Here is an 11395-nt window from a genome sequence, read left to right as displayed (position 1 = left end):
TGATATATCTTAAAAGAATTGAAATTACCTGTGACCCTTCAAACATATGATCTTTCAACAAAACAGTATTGCGACTTTCTTCTGTAGCAAATCCAATCCAGCCAAAACCTTTATGGAACCCTGTTTCTGTATTCTGAATATTAAAGAGAATATATTAGTTCATCCATATATCTGAATAAATTTCCTCTTTACATTTGGAAACTATTCATGGTTAGTTACTGCTGAGAGTTTGTTTTCAAACTGCTGAACACACAAATTATGTTATCTGTTAGGTAAACTAGAAACCATTTCCCAATATGTAACAAATTTGATAGAAACTGTCTTATGGAACAATAGTTTTAGAGAGAATGGTATTGGTGTTTATTTTTCTTGTACTTATTGAATACAAAATACTAAAGTACAGTGTATGCATTTTTCTGAAAGTAACTCCCAATTCAATTCAGCGTACTTTTAAATAGTTGTGTGTATGATCACACTATGTTAATAAAGGATTTTAAAATATTAGGCAATAAGGTGTATTTGATTGTTTACTCAAATTTATATATACTGGTGTATGCGCTGCTCCACTTCCAGACATTTTACATGGGTTACGGTAATATAACAGTTAATCTTTCTTTTTAATGTTAAACATGCAAAATTTTCAGCAAAATACCTGAAATTATATACCAAGTCCTATTAATTCGGGGGGAATTTAGAACAGAAGTGCACTTATCCTATTAAATCAGTGGAAGTCAAATTATTCAAGGATGACTAAATCATATCTACAATCAGCTAAGAAAGGCAGACAAGCCACCATTTTCTTTTAAAGCAGCAATGAACAAGAGTGTTCAATTTCACATGCATTGTGCATATGAAGCAAATAGTACTACAAAAAGCACTGGTATGCCAAATAGTTCTGAAAGCTAAAGCAAAGATGTCAGCTTTACAACAGCTATGTACATCATAAATGAATATGCTTTATTTTGTACAATGAAACAAGATTCTGTATAAAATATTTTCACGCATTTCTAATTCCAGAATACCTTAGTTATAATAAAAGCATTTCCAGTAAAAATAAGATACCGTAAAACCTTAAGATTGCATTCTTGATAGTGAACAGTTTTTATTGGCTGGTAAGAGGGGAAATTATCTTTGAATTATTCCAAATATGATCATGGAAGAAGAAAAAGAATTATTTTTATATGATAAGCTTGTCCTGGATCTCATACCTTACACTTATGTTTAAAACCTGAATAGAATTGAAGTCATCCATGGCAAGGGATAAATCACTTTCACTACACAAAACTTCCTGTGTTTATAAAAAATAACTTTTCTTCCCAGATAAAAAATGTTTACTAGGAAAATAGGAAAGTTAATAATTTAGCCTCATCAATTTGCTGCCCTACAAGTATGTTGAACTAAAAAGGCAAAAGTAAATGTTACCCTGTCCAGTTGTGTCCAACACTTAAGGGGTGGTTCTCAGTTGAGGTAGCCAGCATTGTCCAAAGAGATTTCTCTGGCTAAGGCTCATGGAACACATACCTTCCCACCAAAGCCTATCAATTTGGTGCCCAACAACAGTGGTGGTATTCAACTGGTTCTAGAGTGTCGGTAGGAACGATGAGCAGCGGAGACCAAACCGGTTCCCTCCGCTGCTCTAATGGCTCTGCTGTTGGGCCCACCTGCCTGCCTGAGCTCCCATACTCACGTTTATCCGCTGAATTTGAAGCGCAGCTGCTTTGCACAGCGTAGAATAATGCTGCACAGCAGCTGCTGAAGCGATTGGGAGATTGTGGAGGCTCTGCACCTGCGCAAAGTGCACATGCATGCATGTAAAGTGTGTGCACGCGGGCAAGGTGCGCCCACCAAACCAGTGGCAACAATATTTGAATCCCACCACTGCCCCACAAGTATGTTAAACTATAGTCCTCATCCCTTCAGTGACTAAAAAATAAAGCCTAAAAGAAACTATGCAGGCTTAGTATTATGGAAAGTACAGTAGTGATGAAAAATTTGTGAATCCTTATCCATAAGCTTGAAGTATTATGTCTACAATGTTGTCAGTGCTTGAATAAGAATTATTCAGATAGGAAATTCTGGTGAAACAACACAAATGCTGCAACGTGTCCACTGAACCAACAGCCAATACTTTCACTGATTGTTGGGAAATTTAATTAGAATAATGAGCTCTTTTAAGAAGTCAGATAAAATTGAGCTAGAAGGATCCTCTCCATAAAAGAAACTACTACCCCAAAAGCACATTGACAAACTGGACAGAAGCAGTCTGAATGTAGACATCTAGTAGGTAATTAAAACATTTTATAGACAAGTGAGATTAAGGTGGAATTTGCTGCCTCAGATGTGGACAGTTTGCAATTGCTAACATATCCAAATATATAAATGAGCTGAAGAAGTTCTATAAAAAAGAATGGTCAAAATATCTCCAAACTACTGAGCAGCACTGATCAATAGATATCTCAAAAATGGTTGTAGTCACTGATACTAAAGGAGATACCACCAGTTACAAAATCTAAAATTTCACATACTTTTCCTGTTAAATAATGTGAATGTGGGTTTTATTATATATACAATAAACACATGATGTTAGACTGCTTAATGACCTCATTCCACAGATGACGTTTGCATCACATTGTAGATCACAGTACTGCAAGATTAAGTTTTAAAGAATTCCCAAACTTTTAACTACTTACATTAAAATAACCTAGAGCAGTTGTCTTAAACTTTTTTCTTTCAGGATCCTTTCCAATTTTTAATAATTATGGAGGACTCCAAAAAGCTTGTTTGTATGGATTACATTTATCGATATTTACCATATTAAAAAAATTAAGTTGACAAAATTTAAAAAATTAAGTTGGCTTTCTACCACTGCACTATAGAGAGTATTTTAACTTACTGCACCTGTGTATGGTTTGCTAATTGCACAGTGGCAGATAGGACAGCGCTCCAGAGGGTTAATATCGTTACCAAGAGGATCACTGGTTGCTCTCTCCCTTCCTTGGAAGAGCTTTATAGCTTCCGCTGTCTCAAGAAAGTTCAAAACATTCTTAAAGATCCATCTCATCCTGGGCACCCTTTTTTTTAATTGCCATCTGGCAGATGTACAGGATAATAAAAACAAAGACAAACAGGCTGAAAAACAGTTTCCATCCCAGAGCAGTAACTATACTGAATTCTACTGTATAGTGTAATACTAATATAGTATCAGGTTTTCAATTCAATTGTATAGAACATGAAGGATGTTTTTGTTTTATTTTTATCGTTTTCTTATGTATGATGTCCACTGAAGATGGCATTTAATTTTGTTCTGCGAGGGGCAATGACAATAAAGTAAACACTGCTGTTACCTCTTCTCACAGTTATTTGATGGGATTTTAATACTGGATTACTTTTCAACATAAGTTTGCAAAGAGTTTTAATTTTAAGAACCTGAGAGGTACTTTAAAAAACACTGCCTGAAAAGACAATATGTTAGAGAAATCTGCCAGAAAACCTTTATAAATATCATGCCTATCTACTTACCTATTTATTTACCAATAATACCATTGGTCAAACATAATTTTAATATTTTTACATTGAATAAATCATTTAATGTCCATGATACTTACAAATGGCAGGATGCATTTCTTCACAGTTCCAAACTGAGTAAAATATTCTCGTAGTTCACCTTTTAAAAAATGGCAGGAGATATCGATGTAATAAATTTCAGGCAGTCAGGAGCAAACTAATTTCTAATAGCCATTTTCTCAATTGATGCGTGAGTTATTGTGGGCTTAGAAAATGACCTCCAGAGCAGGACTGGTCACCCTAAATTTCTCACACCCCCTTGGGATGATAATATATAATACGCATTTGACTGGAAATGGGTGACTAAATTTAATTGATGCTGCTCAGAATTTTAGGCTTTAAATTTCAAAGTTTTACAATGCAGAGATGGCAGTGAGTTTTTGGGGAAATCACACCCTCACAATTGTTCAAAACTACAGTAGCATTCACAAAATTATACATTTGATTAATTTTTAACCTAATAACTCTCTGATCAATGTTATAAAAAAGCTAAAATTACAGCTTGTAATTCAAATGAAACACAGATTAAACAGATGATCTCTGAATGAGACAGGTTTACTTTGTTCCTCTATCCATACAACAATGCATGAAGACCAAAAACATTTTTTTAAAAGCAAGCATAACACAGAAGAAAAAATACAGATTCAAATTCAAATGAATGATGAAACCCATTGACTGAGACCACACAATTTACTAATAAAATGAAACTAACCCAATCTTCTGGGTTCATATAAAACAGTGAACTATCACTATGCACACTGGTTGTCTACAAATAACATTCTAGATAAATCTAGGTTCCAATCTTTATATCATGTCCATTTATTCCAGAATTAGTGTACATAAAACCAAAGTTAGCACACTGCCCATGGCTAAATGGACTAAACATTCTCTTCTACCTTGCAGTCTGTACAGGAAACTACACAATACTGGTGACAACTCTTCTGTTTTAAGCAATTCATAACATAACATGATGTATATAATAACAGGGGTTGGAAGGGACCTTGGAGGTCTTCTAGTCCAGCCCCCTCTTCAAGCAGGAGAACCTATACCATTTCTGACAAGTGGCTATCCAGTGTCTTCTTAAAAACCTTCAGTGTTGGAGCACCCACAACTTCTGGAGGCAAGTTATTCCATTGGTTAATTGTTATCATTATTGATTTAATCTTCAATTCGATTCACAGTCTGGGACTGGTAAACATTTAACAGTTCAATAACCAAGGACCTAAGAGTTGTTAAGATAACGACTGAATATATATGCAGTTCCAAGTAAGTGGTTGTTAATCTAAGATTAATAAACGTAAGTATAATAAACATACTAAACATAAAACAATAATTACAATTACAATATTTCCGCTATATAGTGGAATACACGGCCAGACTGAAAGCTTTCACGCGGGCTCCAAAGCTTCATCCTCCCCTGACCGGCGCCATCTAGTTGTCACCTCGTTAAGAACACAAATGTATCGCAGTCAAAACCCGGGACATCTCCTCAAACCAAGAGGTATCGGCAAGAAAGACATCAGCTGGGATAGAAAGGTGGGGAGGGGGATCCGCTTCTGCCTCTTCATAGGAAATAAAGTGGATCCCCGTGCCCAGTAAGAGAGCTGTCTCCGGGATCTACCCCTACCCTTTGGCGAAACAAAAGCTTTTCAGTCCCTCAAACGGCAAGCGAAAGGAAATCCTTAGCACCCCGTTAACTGTCATCAGAAAATGCATCTTCTCCCACTCACTTTCCTCCACGTTCCAGGGTATTCGCCTAACGAAGACCTCGAAGACGCGCCGAGAAACCCCCCTCGCAGCCATCTTAAAGTGAGGGGACAACGACCTTGCCCGGCCGAGGCGGTTTCCAGCCAATGGGAGGCTGGCTTCCGCTGCCTCGGCGGAGAACGTGCAAAGTCACGCCTTGAGCTAAGATGGCGGCGGCCACGCGGGAAGAAGATGCGTTCCGTCGCCTCTTTCGTTTCTATCGGCGATGGGAGGGGTCGGATCCTACCGGGGTGATTGACTTCTCCAAGCCAGCGAGCCGGCAGGTAAGCCGAAGGGAACCCTCCACCCCTTCGCCCTGCTGAGCGGATCCTACCGGTCTCTGCTGCCAGGAAAGACGCCTGGAAGGTCTTCCTTTTGAGAGACCCTCCCCTTTTCCGCTGCACGTGCTGCACGTTTTTCCTCATTCGGCGCCTTAACTTCCCGGCGCGCGTATTGGCGCAAAGACTTAGCTGTAACTATCTGGGGAAGGTCTTCATTTGACAATGAAACATCATGGCAGGAAAAGACTTGCTTGGCCAATTCTGACCAGCCGATACCTCCTGGTCTCAGTTTCTAAAGGTTCCCCCCCCCCACAATCTTGGTGCAGTATTAAGCAAAGTATTGGCCGTATTTGAACCTGCTAAATCGCAAACCATTGTTTAGTGGCAGCCTTGAGGATAAAAATCATGTTATAGTTAACATAAACGATGTTTAAAAGTATCCCGGTAGGATAACGTTTGCCTGTTATGTCGCTGGTTCAAAACTCGGCATTTTTTTTTAAATAGTATGGCGCAAGGGTTAAGAGGAGTAGGAAGACCAGATTTTCATCGATCCTCAACTACAGAAACTTGGGGATTTGGAGTCGGTTGCTGCCTGTCAGTCCAACCTATCATTGTTCTGTGAAGTTTCAAGTGAAACTTGGAAATCTAAGTGAAAGTGAAAATCCCCTTGAGTAACATTGGATGAAATAACAAAATGATCACCTTGTATTCAAGAACTGCTGGGATCTTAGCCTTCTGATGGACAGTATAAACTCTGATTGTTACCCTGATCAACCAAATCTTAAATAAATGTACGCTCTATAGATAATTTTATCCTTGTGCTATTATTTTTTTTGGTCTGAAGAGAGATTACTGCATTGTAAACATTGGCTTATATACTATGCTTGTACCATAATGTTGTGCAAGGAAAATGTGCTTCCTTTTATGACCTTTGACTTCTAATGACAGATGATGAAAGATCAGTAATCAATTCTAAAAAGAAATATGGAGGATAACATAGAAACTACCATGCCATACGAGAATTTAAAAATAAAATAAAATAAAATTCCCCTTCTACAGGTTCTTATTTTTTAAAAAATACGTTTGGATTATCAAAAATAATCCTGCATATTTCTTTTTGTATCCTGATCCCATTATCTTTTCTAGATAGATAGAATTTCTCTGCTGCAAAATGATTTGTGCACCTGATATTTGCAATCTGATAAGAATTAAGTCCTATCTTCAATAACAAAAGATTCCTTTTAATTTAACTAACAACATATTTAAAATTACTATTGTATTGTTTTCTGACTTGCTCAGTTCTTGGACAGGTGACTTAGTCCTCAGTTAATAAAGCAATAAATGCAGTATAAGTATGCTCTCCCAAGCGACTTTCTGAAATAGAAAGTAAACTGTTTGGGTTATAGGATTACCTACTTATTCTCTAGCATAATTTGTAATTAAAATTACAATCTGTTGGATGTTTATCCATTATCCCACTTAGAGTGGGATTCTGGCCTGTCACAAGAATCTGGATGGATATCTTTCTGGGTATCTGATATTCAAGGATTTTTTTTAACTAGGTGGTCACCTATCCTCTGAAGTTAACCTCAGTAAGTGATCAAGATGCCTACAGGGCAGGATTACATCCAGTTACCCAATGGAAAGCTTACAGTCTAGATAATTATCCAGGTGAGCATATTTTGGATATCTCAGCATACATAAAATCTAAACTTAGTCAATAGAACAACTGATAATATATGCAACATTTTTGGAAAAGACATACTTGTGTTTCTGTTTTCTTAAGTGTTCATAATTTAAGTGTCCAGGACAGGCCACATCTACATTTTTTCTTTTTCACCCATTTTTATTTTTATCTAGGATTCATATATATTAATAATCCCTTTCTTCCGGGCTCTCAGTGCCATTGGGTGAAGCAGTGTCTAAAAAAATATATCCAGAAACCTAATGTGTGCAATTTGGACATGCATATGTCTTCTGAAGAAATTACTGATATCTGGGGAAAGAGTAAATTTCAGCTTCGGTAAGTCATATCTCATAACAAACTTGGTAAAACAACACAATAGCCATTATGCTGTAGGTCAGTGGTGTCAAATTGATGGCCCGCGCACCAGATGCATCACGTGCAGGCCACACCCATCCCAGTAAAGGCAAAACCTACAACCTGTGTTGTAGGTTCTTCATTCCTTTCTTGTAAGCTGTGACTACTTTTAATCCCTATGAGTCAGTTGCTAAAAACCAATGTCATATGTGTTCAATCCTCCTTTGCTGAGGATTGAAAGAAGCTCACTTGGTGTCTTCAGATTTTTGTCAATCCGAAAGTTGTTAATAACTAAAAAGCAGTTAATGAGCAATTTATGAAAGTGATTAGAAAAGGAAGTTTGCAAACCCAACATTCTTAAAAGTGGCCAACATGGTTTGAGGAAGAAGGCTATTATTCTCTTGTCTCAGAGCTATAAATCCCCACTGTCTTTCAGTCTCAACACAAGTAGCAAATGTCTAGAGCATTTGGGGTCAATTTCAAGTCCTTTCCTTATCCAGAGAGGAATTATCAAGAAGCCAATCTCTTCACTGGCTCTTCATTCTGTACAGTTATTGGCTTCACTTTCAACAGAGTTTTCCTTCTCCAGAAGTTATAAACTGCATATTTTGGTGTTACCAAGTTCTATGGACCTATTACATCTTACTGAAGAGAAGCCTTTTTAAGAAGCCCATTGTGCAGGCTATGGAATGGAGAAGGCTATCTGACATTTATATGTCCTTGCTTAGTTATCACAATTGGGATTGGCAACTGCCTTGCTAAGCAGAAAATTGTGGGGCAATTACAGACCTACAACCCATTATTTCACATTCAGTTGTTAAGCAAATCATCATGATTGTTGAATGAGACATCATATGACAATGACTTACAATTTGCTCAATTGTAGGTCAAGGACTACCTGTATGAAAGTTAATTTTTTGACCAGCTTTATTTAGAACCATATCAGGGATCTCATTTCATTTTATTTATTAATTTTTATGCCATCGCCATATAAGGCAACTTTTCCATGTTAAACTTTTGTAGAACTTTTTATAATTGAAACTGCTTGTTCTTTATCTTTTTAGAAACAAAAGTGCCAGTAAATCACAGCCAAAAAGCTTATTGGAAAAGTTGCGCTGGGTAACTCTAGGTTATCACTATAACTGGAATTCAAAGGTATGCAAGAGGGCAATAGAGCCTCCTAAATGATGTGACAGCAAATATTTGTTTTTATTTTTTCTATGGATGGCACCAAGGACCACAATCATACACCAGGGTTTTAACCCAAAATATTCTAATCATAATGTCAGTCTGAACTGAAAAAAGCATTCTTTAGCAGCCAGCTACAGACAAGGTTAACTCAATGAGCTTTGAGCTTTTAATTGTCCGGTCTTCATAAAAACTGACTGGTTACCAACCTTCTAAGTACAAGATTCTGGGTCCTGGCATGTTACAAAAACTGTGAATTATATATCTGTTTTAAGTCATTTAAGCATTGTTGGCAAAAACACTATATAAAGTACAGTATATATTAATTCAGTTATGCTTTGAAGTTGCTTTAAGTCACTGTGGGGGAAGTTAGTTAAGTTACGCTGCAAAATTGCTATTTCAGTTAAAAACATTTAACCAACCTTATGAGCTACCACAGAGAGAAATTGCTTCAGGTAATAGCACTTCATATTTTAGAGAATTGTTATACTTGAGTTTGCAAGAAAGAAATTAATTATTTTCCTTCTATAATTTTGGCATGCTGGACTTTAAGTTAGATAGTAACCTAAAGTTCATTTTAGATTATTAAAAAGTAGCAACCTAAACTTCAGTTTAAATTATTTCAGTTTAAATTACTTTAAAATATTTCTTATATGCTGGCTTTGTTACTTAAAAATTATATTTGCAACTTCTTTGTGCTTTCTTCTAGAAATATTCAGCAGATAACCATACCCCTTTCCCATCTGATCTGGCTTTCCTGTCAAAGCAGGTGGCTAAAGCTTGTGGATTTCCCAGCTTCCAAGCAGAAGCAGGGATCCTGAACTATTATCACTTTGATTCATCTTTAGGAATTCATGTGGATGAATCTGAACTGGACCTTTCTCCACCTCTTTTATCATTCAGGTAAGTGCAGATATTTTTAAATGTATATTATGTATATTTCACACATTCTTCTGACAGGTGCAGACCTACATTTCTGGAGATAATAACCAGATATGCCAATGATGGTTTAAACCGGGGATTCAGGGCCAAAGGGTAGCTACAATATGTGAAAACCAAAATAGTAAGTAGCATTTTATTTATTTCATTTTATCTTGATCTTTCTTTTCTCAATGGCACATCTTATTTCCTCACATCATTTTATGACATATCTTGATGAACTCTATCACTCAGCCTATTTACCTATAGGTCTCCAAGTTCTTTGAACTGGTAGACACATTTGAAATTTTGAGGGGATGTAAATTAATTTGTGGAATAGCTTGCCTTCAGAAGTTGTAGTGTTCCATCACTAGAGGTTTTTAAGAAGAGATTTGACAGCCAATTGTCTGGAATGATAAGGGTGTTGGACTAGAAGACCCCTCCAACTCAGTTATTCTGTCATTCATACCATCCATCACTTATGTTAAGATTACTTCGTAGACCCTGCTCATGAACCCATCTATAGACCTGCTGGCAATGTAAGCACTAAGAAGGCCAATTACAGAATGCTATCCAGAAGAAGGATGACTAGCTCCCACTCTGTCTAGATAGCTTAAGTAGTTTGCTCATCTGAAATTTTACAAGGTAAAAACCAGTGTTAGGCTAAACTTTAATAAGTAATTTAATTAAATAAACTGTAATTAATTGTTCAGCTAAATCTATATTTTCATTATTTTTCTTTAATCAATCATTTCAGTGAATTATGCTCCTCCTTTGTACTGGTATATTTGGAATATAATAATAATATTTATCTGTTAAATCTGTTACATTTAAAGTTTTGTTGGCCTTTCCAAAAACTGTACAGATTTGTTTTAGGGCTGATATAAGGTATACAGGTTTCAAGAGGTATTGTTTTGTAATCTCCTAAGTAAATTAATTCTTTGTAAAAACAAGACCCAATTTGATACAAGTCTGGTGGTTTCAATATTCTGCATTATAATGAAGCTTTTGAATAGCTTACTAAAAGGAGAACATTGTTTTAAAAAGTATAAAGTTGTCTCATATTTGTGTGTAGCTATAGTTTTACTAACTCATTTTTTTTTTCTGTATTAACTTTCTAGTTTCGGACAGTCATCCGTATTTCTGCTGGGAGGATTGAAACGAGATGAAACCCCTGTGGTCCTGTTCACACATAGCGGAGACATTATGATAATGTCTGGTTTCAGCCGCCTGCTGTATCACGCAGTTCCCAAGATCCTTCCCAATCTAGAAGGAAAGCCTTTGCCTTCTTCCTTAGAGCTACCACTCTCTGCTGACTTTCCTGCAGATTCTGTGATTGAGCCCTGCTCCAATGATGATTGGCAAACATGTGCCAGATATTTGGAAGCATCCCGTATTAATATGACTGTGAGACAGGTACTCGCTGAAGGTCAGAGCTTCTTGTCTGAAACTTGGACACAGAACAAACAAAATGTCTTCTCCGCAGACTATCATGAAAAATATACAGAAACCAAAACACACAACCCTATTACCAACAAATGAGCTCATCTTTTTTTAATCATGACTTCACAAAAAGCCAACACACAGCAGAAGAAATGGGATATGCCATAGAAAGAAAATTGATTAGCTCTGAAAATAAATATATATATGAACTTCA

The 11395-nt window shown here is 36.6% G+C and overlaps 2 protein-coding genes across 2 annotated transcripts in view; one reads left to right on the top strand and one right to left on the bottom strand.

Moving 5' to 3' along the window:
- SLIRP (SRA stem-loop interacting RNA binding protein) overlaps positions 1-5497 on the bottom strand; it is a 6353-nt gene extending 856 nt beyond the window's left edge. The window contains 3 exon segments of the mRNA XM_026712525.2: positions 29-133; positions 3606-3664; positions 5295-5497. Of these exon segments, the coding sequence (XP_026568310.2) occupies positions 29-133; positions 3606-3664; positions 5295-5367 (237 nt within the window). The 5' untranslated portion in view covers positions 5368-5497.
- ALKBH1 (alkB homolog 1, histone H2A dioxygenase) lies at positions 5470-11395 on the top strand. Its single transcript, XM_026712513.2, has 6 exons — positions 5470-5594; positions 7154-7262; positions 7452-7614; positions 8697-8787; positions 9530-9723; positions 10860-11395. Exons 1-6 carry the CDS (start codon positions 5478-5480, stop codon positions 11278-11280), a joined length of 1095 nt encoding a protein of 364 aa, XP_026568298.1. The 5' UTR covers positions 5470-5477; the 3' UTR covers positions 11281-11395.

Source organism: Pseudonaja textilis, chromosome 1 (genome assembly GCF_049901715.1).
Source record: "Pseudonaja textilis isolate UNSWEBS1 chromosome 1, rPseTex1.2, whole genome shotgun sequence".
Lineage (NCBI taxonomy): Eukaryota > Metazoa > Chordata > Lepidosauria > Squamata > Elapidae > Pseudonaja > Pseudonaja textilis.
Note: the sequence above shows the minus strand (reverse complement) of the source record. Positions and strands in the feature narration are given on the sequence as shown.